The 17,447-nt window shown below is 41.1% G+C and overlaps 1 protein-coding gene across 1 annotated transcript in view; it reads right to left on the bottom strand.

Moving 5' to 3' along the window:
• The window catches only part of NALCN (sodium leak channel, non-selective), a 420,693-nt gene that overhangs the window by 308,242 nt on the left and 95,004 nt on the right, over positions 1–17,447 (bottom strand). The window contains exons 5-7 of the mRNA XM_069970713.1: positions 13,635–13,718; positions 11,305–11,444; positions 2,481–2,609 (exon numbers count right to left, since the gene is read on the bottom strand). Of these exons, the coding sequence (XP_069826814.1) occupies positions 2,481–2,609; positions 11,305–11,444; positions 13,635–13,718 (353 nt within the window). The remainder of the gene's footprint in view (positions 1–2,480; positions 2,610–11,304; positions 11,445–13,634; positions 13,719–17,447) is intronic.

Below are 17,447 nucleotides of genomic sequence, written 5' to 3'. Positions count from 1 at the left end.
CCTGGGAAAAGGCTTTTTAAATGCAGATAATGGCATATTTGGCTAATTAACCCAATTACAAAGTTTCTTAAAATCACCTGGACTATTGATTTCTGCAAAAAAAACAAAAAACGACAGTGACTCTCTAAGAATTTCTGTCTTTGCATAATTAGTTTAAGTTAAAATTGCTCAACTGGCCAAACAGATAAAATTCTTTAAGAATGTCTGGGAAAGAAATTGTTGCGGTACCGTGCCAGTTTGTAGTGTGCGTGATTGAGTTTGATGCCAGAAACATCAGGTGATGTCTGCAGGGCCACTGCCAAGTGCTCCATAACAAGAATATTTAGCATTGGTGACAGTGAACAGCGTTGGCCTCTGCCGGCAAAGTAGCCAATGGAGTAGACTGGATATACTTATGCACCCTGGTCGTAAGGTCTCTGGAGCCATAAGCACTAAAAGGCCCTTTAAATTATATAAAATATTGTAAAATTATATGTGTCTACTATATGAGACGGGGAGTGGAGCATACCCACTTAAGAGTTGTGTATAAAGACCAGCATAGTGTTCAGCTAGTATACCAGTCGTTATACATGACCCTTAATATTTCTTAACAGTGCATCAATCCATAAACAAGAAAAGCACAGATAATGGTTGCTTGAACTGAAAAATGTTTTTCCTTTTATTTTAGAAAATAATACTTTCTAAGACGAGTCAAATCTAGCATTTTCACAAAAATAAAATGCCTTTCTTTGTATTACAGTCTGCCTATTGAAGCCATCCAAAGTAATTTTGTGCAGCTGGGGAACAGTCATTACAGCATGACTGCTGGATCACTTTATTTTCCAGCTGCTGCTGGATTGCTCAGTAATATTTTCAAATACATTATACACCACACAACAGGCAGCCATAACAAAGTGTACACTTCCAATGTAATTCGCTGCTTTTCGCCACTCAACTGTGCCACAAAAACTTTGAAATTTCTTGCTGTGTAATTTTTTTTAAGTTCTAGTTCAAGAAAATAACATTGGATGGACTTTCCAGTGTGCACCAAATCTATAACTTTTCTGATTCTGACACTCATTTCTTTTGAGTTTACCAAGCAGGATATCCCCTGCTGTCCACCAACTATTTAATAGTTTAACTGGCACATTTGCCTACCCAGCTGTTTCATTCTAGTACCTCTGAAATCAATAGCCCCATGGACCTTTAATTGCACAGTATTAAATTACAATATTTTTTGTTTTATGAGACAAAATTTTTTTGCCCCTAAAGTGGGGTGAAAAACTAACATGCCACCCCTTCTGCCACTCCCCAGAGATCTACCTGCTGCTGTTCTCCCCAAGCCCCCGACACCCCTCTCTATACACCGATGCCGGCCTGCTTGGGAGAGCCTTTCACCGGGCACCAGACTGCACAATACTAGTTAATAAAGTTCAGTAGGTTAAAAAAAAGTAGGTTGATTCTCAACCCCTAAAAAAAGTCACACGATCGCTTATCAGCCATTTTACTTTGCCATTTCTGGTTTACTTTAGGCTACGTTCACACGAAGCAAAAGTGGCGGAATTCCGCGGTGGAACGCTGCCAGCCTCCCTGTCATAATCAGCTATGGGAGTCTCGTGTGGCAACTCTCTTCAAGCTGAAGAATGAACGGAATTCGGACACTTTTGCTCCGTGTGAACGTAGCCTTACTGTGAGACAGTTCTGTTAGTTAAATAATATATATATAAATATGTAAATAATTAATTCTCTGTTTGAAAGCACATGTGCTTCTGCATTTCCTTCTTCCTGGTTGTGGTTGCTTAGAAACACAACCTTGTAAAAAAGTAAGAAAGAGAAAGCTGGACACTATAATACAGCGCACACCACCAAATCCAACAATATGCAAAGTTTATTAGGACAAACAGGAAAAACACCACAAAAACAGCAATAAAATCAATTAAAAACCACAAAGGTATATGAAAAACTAGGCAGGAGGACAATAAACTCTCCTACTTTACCAGGGAACCAAACATATTAGTAATGCTCCACATGATCAGATGTAAAACTCATAAAGTGCATAAGAGTAAAATGACCGGCAGAGTGAAAGAAGAAAATCTATAAAAACAAAGCAACATACCATATAACGGATCCAAAGTGCTGTAGTGCAAATGTGCAAATAAATCATATAATCATTGTCAACACCAATATGAACCTCTAACATAACAAAAAATGCCCAACCATATATGCCACATGAAGTAAATTACATGGGAGCAGATACCCTGGTACAGACCCAACGCGTGTCGTCACACACAGTGACTTCGTCACCCCTGACTGCTGGGGTTGGCAGCTCTGTAGCTCATAAGGAGCTCTTAAATTCCCTTTTGGAAGAATGTGGTTGCAATAACTACTTTTTTCCCAGTGAAGAGATGGCTACACAATTCTTCATGAAGGTCATTACTAATCACTGGTTATGATGTTTGATTGACATGTTATTAACTGCTATAAATAAACTACTCACTCACCCAGGTTGAGTATCATTTGTCACACAATGATATGTAAAAGTCCCAAACATCTGGACACCAAGAATTCCATAAAGAAGCAGGAAAAATAGCAGAAATATAGACACACTCCAGATTTGCTCTCCTGAACGCCTATGGAGAAAGACATGTTCAAATTAATTCCATAGATAGATAGATAGTGAGTGCATGGATAAATACACAACACTGCATTCAGCATATTCAAAAATTACTTTGTAAAAACATATTTTCTGCGATATTTTTTACAGTCTATGAATCTGTACAGTCCATAAAAATAAAAATCATAAAAATCTGTGGTCCATGCACAAAATTTATAATTAGGAGCACGGGCCTTGATAAATCTTACAATTTTTTTGTGGTTTTGTTTTGGATAACAGCTTGACTAAAAAACTATGCCGATTGCTGATCAATTTTTTGGCGCAAGAAAAATCAAAACATGATGAACCTGGCTAACTGTACCTAACTGAAACCACACCCCCTATGAGCAAACATTTAAAAAAAATAGTGCAGCCAATGTAAACTGCTTAAAGGACAACTCCGGCGGGACCCTCCGGCGGGACCCCCCCGCGGGACCCCCCCCCCCCCCCCCAAAAAAAAAAACAAACAAACACAGACACCATACTCACCATCCCTCCGGTGACGATCGCCACTCCATTCGCCCGCTGTCCGCCTCACCGTCACCGCCGTCCAGCGATGTCTTTTACTTCCGGGTCCTGAGGATGGAAAAGGCTGCCAGTGCGCCTTTTCATTGGCTGGAGCGCATCACATGGCTTCCAGCAACTTCAGCCAATCAGGGCAGAGCAAGCTGGAAGCCATGTGATGTGCTCCAGCCAATGAAAAGGCTGCTGGTGCGCATGTGCACCAGCAGCCTTTTCCGTCCCATTCACTCTCTATGAAGACGCCGAGGAGGAAGAAGACCTGGACCGCCCCCCAGCTCTGACGTAGTCGTCACCAGATGCCGCCCAGGAGAAGAGGACCGTGACGACCGTAATAGGTAATGTATACATTCTTTAACTTCCGGGGGGGGGGGGGGGGGGAGGGGGGGGAGGGGGGGAGGAGGTCCGAAAGAGGGGGAAGGGGGCCAGACCGGGTATTTAACCACACTACAAAGTTATATAACTTTGTAATGTGTGTTAAATAAGGTAAAAAAAAAAATTGTGGGAGTTGCTTTAAAAAATTTACCCTGTGAGCAAAAAAAAACAAATTAGACAAAATAATGGCTCAAAAAAAAAAAAAAAAGATTAATCTGCTCCTTACTTTAACTTGTTAATAATTTATAATTTCTATAATTTTTATTGATATAGTGCCAACAGATTCCACAGCACTTTACAATTCCGGGGGTATATACACAGACAAAAAAAAAACCCAGACATTACAGACATACAAATGTAATTATCAAACCATACAGGAGCAATGGGGGCCCTGCTCGCAAGAGCTTACAGACTATAAGGAAAAGACTATAAGGGTTGGAAATAAAACGGCAGAGAAGCAAAAGTGCTTAATTATAAATAAGGCAGTGCAGGTAAGGGTGGGCAATCCAGTCACCAACCAATGCCAGCAAGTCTAAGTGCCTAAGTGAATGGTGTGTGTATGGGAGGGGGGGTAGGAATCAGATTAAGGAACCTGATAAGCCCTCTTGAAAAGATGAGTTTTGAGGGCATGTTTGAAGCTTTGGGTATTAAGGGTGAGTCTGACATTCTTATTCAATGCATTCCATAGAACTGGTGCAGCTCCGGTAAAGTCCTTAAGACTGGAGCAAAAGGTGTGGATTAAGGAGGATGTAAGGCGTAGGTCATTAGCACAGCGTAAAGCACGGGTCAGGCAGTAGACAGAGAAGAGATATAGGGAGGTTCAGCATTGTGGAGAATTTTGTGGGTGAGCAGGAGGAGTTTATATTGTATTCTTTACTTAAGAGGGAGCCAATGTAGTGACTGGTACAGAGGGGAGGCATCGGTATATCTGCTGGACAGGGGGATGAGGCTGGCCGCTGCATTAAGAACTGGACTGGAGAGAGGAGAGTTTAGAGAGAAGTAGGCCGATTAGTAAGGAAATGCAATAGTCTAGACGGGAATGAATCAAAGCGACAATAAGAGTTTTAACCAATTCGAGATATAGGGAGGGACAGAGTTTAGGCATGTTTTTTTAGTTGCAGGTGACAACAAAATGAAAGCGATCAAATATGGGTCGTGAAAGATTTATCAAAGTCAAACATAACCCCAAGGCAGTGAGCTTGCTGTGTACAGGTTATTGTTGCACCACAGACAGAGATGGAAATGTCAGGTGGGGGTCAGTTAGCAGAGGGAAGGAATACAAGCATTGAGGTTCATGTGGATATGCATATGGGAGGTGCTTGTTGATATAAAACCAAAAATAGCACTGACTAAACTGGGTGGTCTCACTCGATGTTTTTCTTGTCTGAGGGTGTATACTAACAAAACTGTCAATCATTGTGTGACTGCCCACTGTCCAGAGGAGCACGGATGTAAATTAATACAATTTGGATTGATAGAATATTTCCACATGAAGGAACTATGAAGAAATATTTTTATATTACAGACACTGGAGCTGTAAAAACAATAAGAAATGTATGAGGCCACTAAATAAATCCATAGCTATGGAACCAGTAAATACAATGGAATTCTATGCCTTGCATACATATAGTTGATTTGCTGAATAGTTTTTAGGGTAGCTTCACACATACCGATTCCGCAGTCGATCCGAAATCCGCTGTGGCTCCTGGTAGTGTGAACGTCTATGGGGTTCATATCCGCAGCGGAATTTTCATTCCACTGCGCATATCATGTAACCTGGCCCCTTTAAGCCCCTGCTGCCCACAGCCCCGGCCCGAAGCATACATTACCTGCTCAGTGCCGCGGCTGTGTGAGGCTCCCATTGGTCCCCATCAGCCAATCAGTGCACAGCTGCGGCGCCGAGCAGTTAATGTATGCTCCAGGCCTGGGAGGGGGGGGGGGGGGGAGGGGCCGGGTTACATATCTGCATTGGAATGAAAATTCCGCTGCGGATATGTAACCTCATAGACCTCCACACTACCAGGATCCGCAGCGGATTTTGCTGCAAACTCACAGCGTGAAATCCACTGCGGATCCGGTATGTGTGAAGTTACCCTTAATAATTGTTTTTTTCAAAGCATCAAAACTTAATTAATGACTGCTGATACACCTTTTCAAAATGGTCATTAAGGGTCCTTATTGTAGGCAACCACCTAGAATTAGGCACGCGGCTTCCCTGCACAGGGATCATGGGAGGTCAACTGTCAGTATGACAGCTGGCCCACGCTGTACCTATCAGGAACAGAGAAACCTCAGTTCCTTGTATGACAACCCTTTACATGCTGTGACTGGATCCAGGACACAACATGTAAAGAGTGCTGCAAGAGATACTTACCTATAAGCTTTCAGATGATATGATCTCTGCTCTGATGTACCTCCATGGCAGCCTGGAAGATTTTGGAATAATCCTAGGGCTGCCAGAGTATAGTGCCTGTTAGTGTTATGCTTGTTAGTTAAGAAAAAAAAAAAATTTAATTCAATTTCCCTTTTACTTCCTTTCATCTATATAAAACATAAAAAATACAAATATTAGGTATCACCACATCCGTAATGACCAAAACAATGGTCAATTTGTTAACAAGGAAAAAAAATGGTAAAAAAAACACCAATCAAAATGTCATATGTATTTTAAGAAAGTATAAATAAAAAGTATAATTTTTCCTGCAAAAATAAATCCCAATGGCTATCTCAATGCAAAAATAAAGAGTAACACCACTTAGGAGGTGACCATTGACAAATGAAACAAAAAAAAATGCCTTGGCCATTAATGCCCAGAAAGTATAGAGGGGGAAGGTGTTAATTCGGTAATTAATATACAATATATTTGTGATGAATTCTTAATAAAAGGTGGTGGTCTGTGGTGGCAAATACAGACCTTCAATTGTATTATCATTAAACTGGTAGAAAACATGTGGCAATCAACTGAGACATATCTAAAGGCACTGTTAATCAAAATTACATTTTAATTAACTAAATGCAAATCAGGAAATTAAATCTCAGAACCTCTGGTTATTTGGAGAAATTGTAATAAGCAATCTGACAGGTGACATGTTTATTTTTGTGTCAATAAGGTCTCTAATAGGTAATTTATACACTGAATAAGAAATCCAAAATGAATTTAAAATTAAATTATGAAATATAATCTATAGTTTAGGATCATTGCTAGAAACTAGGCCTTGCAGCAGGCTCCAGTAAACACTGGAGTGATGTTGAATTTTGGTAGCCTTTTTAAGTTTGGTCATTACATCCTGGGACCCTAGTATTCCTAACAGCCATATGGTCTATTGTATAAATCTAACACTAAGGGGACAAAGAAAAAAAAGAAAAACAGTAAAATAAAAATCAATCACTCAATAAAACCCTTTATTTTTGCCAAGAGAAAACCCCCCACACATAATTAGTATAGATGATTCTGTAATGACATGTACTATAAAAGTAATGTTACTAATCCAGAACAGTGAATGTCATAAAAAAATGCTGATTTTGCTCACTCTGTCTCCAAAAAAGTGGAAAAAAAGGGACACATGTACCATGTAACAAGCAGTGGACACAGCCCCGCTGTGTTATGCAACATACTTGGCTTTGGGCCACACCAGGGAGCAGAGCCTAACTGCCCTCCAGGTGTTTACCCTTTATCCCACTACAGGATGTGGATACTGGACTTCTGCAGCTGGAATAAACCAGGTTGTTCAACAAGTGTGATCCCGGTGTGAGTTGAAAGGTGGTCCCAAAGGACAAGACAGTGCTGGTGCAAGGCACAGGAGGAAAGGCAGAGTAAATATACAGTAGTCAGGAGGTTGGGTTGTCAGCCAGCGAATCAGAGCAGTACAAAGGATGAGACGGCAATAAGACTCAAGTAAGGCAAAGGATTGGGGCAGCAGCTTTCGGGGGAGAGCAGCCAATCCAAGTCAGCAACAGGAGAGGCAAACAGGATAGACAGGGGTCAGACAGGAAGTGTAAACCAAGGAACAGGCATGGGTCAAGATACACAGAATATTTGTGGAGTCACAGGAACACACCTTCGCTAGGAACGTGATGATACAACAACACTCAGGCAAGGAAGAACAGGCAGAGTTTAAATAGGCACAAGTGAAACTGGATTGGCAGAGACAGGTGGAGAAACACTGGCCCTACTGGACATGAGTGGTTGAAAGGAGGACTGAAACCAACCCGGGACCAGTGTAAAGGATAGCAGAGAAGGTCGTTTGTCCTGCAAAAAAAAAAAAAAAAGCCCTCACGCGACTTCAAAAAAAATCGAAATGTTATGGCCTTATGAATATGGCAATTTAAAAAAAATGCTTGTCTTTTTAATTGATTGTATTGTATAAAATTACTAAAACAAAAGCAAATAAATTGGTCATCACTGTAACCATGATGACCTGCAGAACATTATATGTCATTTATACCACATAATAAACACCATAAACAATAGAAAACAATGACAGAATTACATCATTTTTTCATCTCGCCTCTCCAAAAGGTTATAAAATCTGATTAAAAAGTCACGTGTACCCCATAATAGTACCAATAAAACCTTTAGCTCATACTGCAAAAAACAAGCTTTCACACAACTACATAAACCGAAAAAAAAAAAAAAAAAAAGTTTTGTCAGAATATGAGGATACATAAACAAAGGGTGTTTTTCATTGTTTTGATATTTTACAGGATTTTTAATTTGTAATGTGATAAGTTGATAGACAGGAAAATTCTGCATGATGTGATATTTATTAATGGGAGGGTGGAGGTTTGAATTCTTATTGTTTGGATTTTTTTTTATTTGTTTTTCAAAACTTTATTTTTATTTAAACTTTTTTTTTGTCACTCTAGGGACTTAGGGTCTGTTTACACACACAGATTATCTGACAGATATGTGCCAGATTTTTGCAGCCAAAACCAGAAATGGATTTGAAAAAAAGAGAAATCTCAGTCTTTCCTTTATGACCTGTTCCCTGTTTATAGTCCATTCCTGGCTTTGGCTCAAAAAATCTGTCAGATATCTGTCAGAGAATCTGTGTGTGTAAACGGACCCTAAATCATTAAATTTCTCATACAGATCAATGCAGGACATATGTTGGATTGGAGCTCTATTGGTACAGCCGACAGCCCTTTGGAGCAGTATACATGGAGAACTGCTGTACTCCATATATACTGTGCATAACAAATTTTGAAAAGCATAATCGCAAAAGTATTCATTTTGAGGTAAATGCACATATTATTAGAAAAAAAGAATTAATGACCCAATGCTTTTCTCCAAAACCTATGGAATTCTTTAAGTGGTGACGTTTCCAAAATGGGTTCACTTATAGGAAAGCTTTCACTTCACCAGTGCCATGAAGGGGCAAAGCAATACACATGATGCCCAGAAGTGGTTCCCTCAAAATGGCACTTTCCCTTCTCAGCCCTGCCGTTGTGCTTAGGTAGCGGTTTATTACATGCGGGGTACTATTGTTTAGGCAAAAACTGCAAAACAAATTTTGGGGTACTCATATTTTATCCAATATTATTATCCAAAAATGAAGAGAGAGAGGCCCCTTGGGCATTTTCCTGCACCATAGTGCTCCTTCAGAATGGATCTGTTCTGTTCACAGTTGGAGGAAGGGAGTACTGTTGTGCTTCTAATGCAGTGGCTCCTTTGTTTGAAACAGTAGAAAAATTAGGAGGGGGGCAGGGGGGGCAGTTGCTCCTGGGCCCACTCAGGCAGGGGCGCACTGAGCTCTTAAACAGTTAATGCTGTCTGCAAAAGCTATTGCTTTTGCAGACAACCTTAACACATGTCTGTAGTGGCCGGGGCCCCCAAGAGGGCAACTGCACCTGGAAAAAGATGGCCCCCTGCTCCTGAGGGGCCCCGGCCAGGGCTGGTTCTTCTCCCTGCTTCTTCCTCACACGCTGCTGCTGCTGGCCCTGGGGAGGGAGGACATCAGCTCCAGGGATCCTCACGTCTATAGCTGCCATGTGGAGTAGTCCAGCAGCAGCTCTGACACAGTGAGTGACCATCAGTGTCTGTCTGTCAGGCTGCTGAGTGCTGGACTGTCAGGTACAGATTGAGGGAGTAAGGACTGTGTGAGAGGAGTGACCTCCCAACTGACCAGCAGGACCCCTGTACATGACATGCTGATCCTTCCAGTCCCCCTGTATATGACATGCTGATTCTTCTAGTCCCCAGTATATGACATGCTGAGCCTTCTAGTCCCCCAGTATATGACATGCTAATCCTTCTAGTCCCCCTGTATTTGACATGCTGAGCCTTCTAGTCCCCCTATACATGACATGCTGATCCTTCTAATCCTCCTGTATATGACATGCTGAGCCTTCTAGTCCCCCTGTATATGACATGCTGATCCTTCTAATCCCCCTTTATATGACATGCTGATCCTTCTAGTATATGACATTCTGATCCTTCTAGTCCCCCTGTATATGACATTCTGATCCTTCTAGTCCCCCTGTATATGACATGCTGAGTTATGTAGTCCCCCTGTACATGACATGGTGAGCCTTCTAATCCCCCTGTATATGACATGCTGAGTTATGTAGTCCCCTCTATGCCCCTGTCCTATAGCACAGATTTTGTGGTTCCGAAGCCATACTCAGGTCTCTGATGCCAAGCCCGCCTCCAGCCCCCGGCACAGGCGGAACACAGAGCCCTCCAGGCCACACACAGGTCCGTAGGGAGCAGTGGAGGCAGCAGAGATCCAGCACCAGGTAACACACCAGCTATCCAGGGCACTTGCTGCTGTAGTCAGCACCATCATGTAGTTGCAATTGCAGGTACCTACACCTTACACTAAAGTCAGTTAAAGGGGTACCCTGGCAATTGTTTTTCTAAATCAACTGGTTTCAGAAACTTATATAGGATTTGTAAAATACTTCCAGTACTTATCAGCTATGGAGATAGATAGATAGATAGATAGATAGCAACTCATCACATATCTTGGATTGCACATACATGGAGGATTACAACCAGTTGACCCCTTTTAATGTCTAAAAGCTTATTACTTCTACCGCTATTATTTGTAGGCAAAGATAATTTGGTTGAAAGGGTTCTCCAGAATAAATAATAAAAAAGCACAGTTGCTTTCTTCCAAAAACAGCGTTACCCCTGCCCCTTAGGTTGTGTGTGGTATTACAACTTGGCTTCATTCACTTCAGTGGCACTACCACATCCAAACAGAACAAAAGTGCTGTTTCTGAAAGAAGGCAGCTATATTTTTCTAATCTTAGATAAGCCCTTTCTGTGGTTCTATATGTGAAATGTAGAAGCATCTTACACTGCTTTTTATCCTTATTCACTATAAGTAATGTAGAAGAATATACCCTTTATTCAGAAAGCTGTCACCTGCTGAAGTTTTCTGGGGGTAAGGTTGGTTGGGGGCCCACTCAGACTCACTCACCCCCCCCCCCCGGCTGAAGCCCTAGCTACGCCCCTGGTTTGATAAGATCAGTTCTGACATACCCCTTTAAACCATTTACAGAAAACACACCTTAAAACGACACATGAAAAACTCGTTGAAAACTCTGCAGAATTTAAAGACTCAATACTGTAAATTAAAGCTTTGGAAATTATAGAGATTGTAAAGAATTTAAATTTCAAAGTATATATACTCAATATATGAAAAAAGTCATGCTTTTGAAAAAAAAACAAAAAAAAAAACACAGTATTATTCAGCATTTTTAAAATATAATTTTTAAAATATATACAGTTGCTATGGCAGCAATAAGAAAGAAACAAGAAGATGACTTACTTTAAAATGTTTGTTATCCTAGTTCTTGGCAGCTCAAATCGGAAATAAATGCGAAAAGCACGAATCATTATCAAAGGACGAGGAATTCGTAACATTCCCCATGGAGACATCTGATCAACAACTTCTGCAATTTCAAATACCTGATTGTGAAAAGACAAAGGGATATATAAAATGCATGCTCTTTTCACTGTGAAGGTAATTACTGGTGCATTTTTCTGTGAAGAGGATGACACTTTGGGGGAGATTTATCAAACAAGGTGTGAAGTGAAACTGGCTCTGTTGCCCCTAGCAACCAATCAGATTCCACCTTTCATTCCTCACAAACTCTTTGGAAAATGAAAGGTGGAATCTGATTGGTTGCTAGGGGCAACTGAGCCAGTTTCACTTTACACCATGTTTGATAAATCTCCCCTTTTAGGTTGATGCATTAATGGATAGCAGGTAGTGAAAAATTGGTAAATCCTAAATTGAATTGTACACAATTCTGAATGAATACAAACGAAGGTGTAGGCCTCTCTTTTTTCCTCAAGTACTGTACATTTCTTCGATTAACATAAATAAACAAAACATCCAGATTTAATCTGAGAAATAAAACCTGAGCTGTAATTGGTTGCTGTGGGAAACCCAAATGTTTTTTGTTCTCACACACATTGATAAATCTGGACTATTGTGTAAGAATTTTTTTCATTTTCATCATCAATAGAATACTAAAATAAAACAGAATGCTAGTGCTATTCAAAAAGCTCCATGGGCCCATATTCAAGGCAAACATGTCACATAGAACAAAGTATACAAATCTGTGATCACCATGTTAGAGAGCAGAAGTAGCTGAGCTTATCAATAGTTTTGTAGGAAAAGATTCTGTAACTTGTTACTGATTTAACCCTTAGGGGACACAACCAGTTTTCATTTTTGCGTTTTCGTTTTTCTCTCCTCGTGTATATAAGGCCATAGCGCCTGCATTTTTCCACCTAGAGACCCAAATGAGCCCTTATTTTTTGCGCAACTAATTGTACTTTGCTATGGCAGATGTAATTTTTGCCTAAAATTTGCCGGGAAACCAGAAAAAAATTATATGTGTGGTGAAAATGGAAAAAAAAAATGTTTTTTTTTATTTGGGGGGGGGTTGTTTTTACTCCATTCACCCTGGGGTAAAACTGACTCGTTATATATGTTCCTTAAGTTGTTACGATTACAACGATATGTAACATGTATAACTTTTATTTGATTTGATGGCTTGTAAAAAATTAAAACCTTTTAAAGAAAATATATGTTCCTTAAAATCGCTCCATTCCCAGGCTTATAGCGCTTTTATCCTTTGGTCTATGGGTCTGTGTGAGGTGTCATTTTTTGCGCCATAATGTGATCTTTCTATCGGTACCTTGATTGCGCATATATGACTTTTTGATCGCTTTTTATTACAATTATTCTGGATTTGATGCGACCAAAAATGCGCAATTTTGCACTTTGGGATTTTTTTTGCGCTGACGCCGTTTACCGTGTGAGATCAGGAATGTGATTAATTAATAGTTCGGGCGATTACGCATGCGGCGATAGCAAACATGTTTGTTTCTTAATTTATTTATTTATTTTTATTTATAAAATGGGGAAAGGGGGGTGATTCAGACTTTTATTAGGGGAGGGGATTTTGTGTTATTAAAAATACATTTTTCTTTTACTTTACACATATACTAGAAGCCCCCCTGGGGGACTTCTAGTATATGCACTCTGATCTCTCATAGAGATCCATGCAGTATAGTAATACTGCATGAATCCATGAGATCGGTGTTCTATTGCTTTTGGCTGCTGCAGCCAAAAGCAATAGAATGCCGAGCTGGGATCAGCGCCATTACGGCGCAGACCCCGGCCCGGGATGGATGCGGGGATCGCCCCCCCGCAATCGCGCCGCAGGGGGTCGATCCCCCCACTAGACCACCGGGGATGGATATGAGCAAGTATTTAGAAGCAGCTGTCAACTTTGACAGCTGCTTCTAAGTACTTAATTAGCGGGCACGGTGATCGGACTGTGCCCGCTAATAGCCGCGATCCCGGGCTACATGCGGCACCTGGGATCGCGGCAGTTCAGAGGGGGGTCGCCGTGCGACCCCCCTCTGAACTCCCATAGCGGCACGAGGACGTTCAGTAACGTCCTGGTGCAGCTATGGGTTAAAGGTGTATTCAGCCACTAAAAATGTATCTCCCATCCACACCATAGGTTAAGTATCTGATTGCAGATGGCCAGCAGAGAGCCACAGAAGTGATACTTTCTTCTCTATGGGATGCCCTCTAATCTACTGGACACAATGCAGCTTCCTTATCATTTAAATTACCTGTAGAACTAAAGATACCCAGAGACAAAACACCATGAATCCATCAAAAACACACCAGCGATCCTTGACATAGGATGTGTCTCCCTGCAAAAGAAAAAAATACAAATTTGTAAGTTAATCATTTTGCGTATAAAAGCACAACACACTAATCTGTTGACATCTGTGCTCACATTTCCTTTTTATTCTGTTCTGTTATGGTTAATAAAAATTATGGCAGCATCCAACACTGATATTACTGGGGTTCCAGTATGGTGCCATTTAATTTGCTGTAACTTATGATGGAGGTTCTGAACAAAATGTATTTATTTTATGTGCTGTAGTGACCGGCATATTCTGCATCCACTGGTCATAGCTTGAAAGCTGTTACAAATGGTCACCACCCTGTGTAGAATGTGCAAGTGGGGAAGATATGGCCTTATCTCAGTAACTATGATTTATCATAGTTATGCTCAGCCAGTCGCGGCTGAGCAGCTAATGACGTGCCAGAGGGGAGCCGGCATGAGGGAGGGCTGGAGCGGTCCGGCTGGTCCTGAAGATTACGTCATTGTCCCAAAATGGCGGCCAGGGTCGACAGTAATTCGGTGAGTATAATGCATCACACTTCCGGGGGGTTGGGAGAACACAGTGAAGAGGGCCATTCACTTAACTAACACACTATAAAAATTGCATAACTTTGTAATGTGTGTTATTTAGTGAATAAATGTGTAGCACCGCACTACCCCTTTAATGTATGTATAGCTGCTGCAACAAGCATCCCTGCCTCTGGACCCTACGCTGTCAGACAGAGCAAACCTTCTTTCCACAGCTTGCATTGATGTGCCATCTTGGATGAGCTGCACTACCTGAGCCCCTTGTGTGGGTTGTAGAGTCCATCTTATGCTACCACGAGTGTAAAAGCAGCACCAACATTGAAAAGTGACTAAACATCAGCCAGAAAGCACAGGTACCGAGAGGTGGTGTGTGGTCCCCACCTGCAGAACCACTCCTTTATTGAGTGTGTCTTGCCAGTGGCCAATAATTTCCACCTGTTGTCTATTCCATTTGCTGCTTCCTAAGTGGACAGATTAATTTCACTGAAGTTTGATTTACTTGGAGATATATTGTGTTGTAAATGCTGCGTTTACACGGAACGATTATCGTGCGAATTCGCGCGATAACGATCGAATTCGAACGATAATCGTACGTGTAAACTCAGTGAACAATCAAACGACGAGCGAGACATCGTGCATTTTGATCTTTCAACAACTTCTCAAATCGTTGTTAATCGTTCGCAAAAAATTTGCAGATCGTTCCGTGTGAACAGTCGTTCGCCGATTTAACCAAGGTGTGAGATAGGCTTTAAGCGATCGCAAAACGATTGTAAAACTAATTTTCGTACGATATATCGTACCGTCTAAATGCTGATAGTTATGAAAAAAAACGTTACTCCGACATCGTTACTCGTATGATCGTGTAAACGTAGCATAAGTGTTCCCTTTATTTATCTGTTTTTTTTGGAGCAGTTTATCATCATACAGCATCCAGGAGGAGAATAGCACAGGCTCCCCACTCACAATAGACTCTTTTAAGCTCAGAAAAAAATAGAGTAGTTGTTGTTTTTTTTCTATTAGTGACTTTTCTCTGACCATTTTTATTAGGCCAGTACTTTATTACTGATATATGAGGGGGGGGATGCTTCAACTTCTAATGCTTCTAACTAAACGTATGTGAGAAAGCGTTCTTCTGATTTGAAAGATTATCTTTAAAGCAACTCTGTACCCACAATCTGCCCCCCCCCCCAACCACTTGTACCTTCAGATAGCTGCTTTTAGTCCAAGATCTGTCCTGGGGTCCGTTCGGCAGGTGATGCAATTATTGTCCTAAAAAAAAATGTTTAAACTTGCAGCCCTGTGCCCTACGGGAGTATCTGTGCCCTAACTTTGCACCACCCCTCTGTCCCTCCTCCCCACCCTCTTCATCATTAGGAATGCCACTGGAATATTTTCTCCTGTCTGAAGATTGCACAGGTGCTTAACGATCCAGCCCATGTGCCGGGCTGACACAGTTGAGGAATAGGAGACAATCTGCCTGGAGCATTCCTAATGATGAGGAGGGCGGGGAGGAGGGACAGAGAGGTTGTGCCAGCCTAATGCAAATACAATGTAGGCCACGCCCGTAGGGCACGGGGCTGCCAGATTAAAAGTTGTTTTTTAGGACAATAACTGCATCAAATGTCGAACGGACTGCAGGACAGATCTTGGATTAAACGCAGCTATCCGAAGGGGGGGGGAAGGGGGGGGGTCGCTTTAAAAGCTGGAGTAGATACGTTTTTTCAGACTCCAAAAGCTATTTGTTTTGCATGTTTGTGGGTATCAGATGTTCATAAAAAGGGCTCACACTCTGCGCACTCCCCTTCCCCAGCTGCCCATCTACACAGAAGACTCTGCACACAACAAATAAGCTACAGAAGCTGGTCTAGTTAAGATGGTTATGTTTCCCCAAATATTATATGTGCTGGTTAATTGTCCTATGTGGGTGGGAGAACGCTGTTTTAAACTGTTGGAGGCATTATTGAAGGATCTAATATGGAAAGTAAGGAAAGTAAGGATAAAACTGGCTCATTTATATAAATCACAGAAGGAAGGTGGATTGGCGGTTCCCAACTTTAAGGTGTACTTTTTGGCAGCCCAACTGCAACATTTAGCAAGAGCAAGTGATCTGTTGTATTTGCAGGAGGAGGTGTATCAGAATCAGTGGGGTTGCCAAAATATTTGGGAGATTTTAGAATTGGGAAGGATGAGCCGAGGGAGAGTAGATCAGGCCCCCCTGTTAGATTTGGCAGATAGAGTCTGGGTAGAAGTGAAAAAAGTTATTATGGCTAAGGGTGTATCCCAGTTTACCCCCATGTTTAATAATCTCCATTTGCCAGAGTTGGTGAAGATTAAGGAATGGAAATTTTGGTACTCGTATGGATTGCGATGTATAGCACAATTTTTTTCAGACCACAGTGAATTTTTGTCATGGGATCAGTTAAGAGGGAGGTTTGGGTTGCCGGAGAATGCACTATTTAAGTATATGCAAGTAAAGCACGCAGTCAGGTACACAAAGGAAAGTAATTATTTACAGATCACAGAAAATAATTTGTATGCAATATTTATTGGAAAGGGATAGTTCTAGATTAAAGGTGTCGGGTATATACAAATTTTTAAGGGGGTATCAAGAAAAGGGCAATTCACATAAAGGTATTAAGTTGTGGGATAATGATATTGCACCAATAAGTGCTGAAGAATGGTCTAATATATGGAAATGGGGGAGACAAGCAACATATAGTCACGATCACAGATTGTCACAGTGGTTTATTTACTATAGGCTTTATTATACACTGAAGATGTTGGCAAAATTTAAAGGTAGGGGGGGATAACAAGTGTTCAAAGTGTGGGGAGAGTGATGTTGGTTTTTTTCATTTGTTTTATGAGTGTAAACCAATTCGTGAGTTCTGGTATAAAATAATGGAGATGGTTAAAGTATGTTTACAACTGGTAGAATTGGGAAATCCTAAGGTGTGGATGTTGGGTAACTGGGAGGATATAGTTGACAAAAGTAAAAGATTGCTGAATAAATTATTCCTCCTGATAAGAATAATGATTGCAAGAAAATGGATGGCAAAAGAGAGTCCGGTGGTGGAAGAATATCTCCCCAAACTCTGTAAGATCATAAATTATGAATATGCGGTATCATATAAGGGTGGGAACCCAAAGAAATTCTTTGCCATCTGGAACCCTTGGTTGATGTCTATGTCATTGAACGAAAAGATTAGATTACTGCCGGGTTAAA

The sequence above is a fragment of the Dendropsophus ebraccatus genome, chromosome 5 (assembly GCF_027789765.1).
Source record: "Dendropsophus ebraccatus isolate aDenEbr1 chromosome 5, aDenEbr1.pat, whole genome shotgun sequence".
Lineage (NCBI taxonomy): Eukaryota > Metazoa > Chordata > Amphibia > Anura > Hylidae > Dendropsophus > Dendropsophus ebraccatus.
The sequence above is the reverse complement of the archived record's forward strand: the minus strand, read 5'-3'. Positions and strand labels throughout refer to the sequence as shown.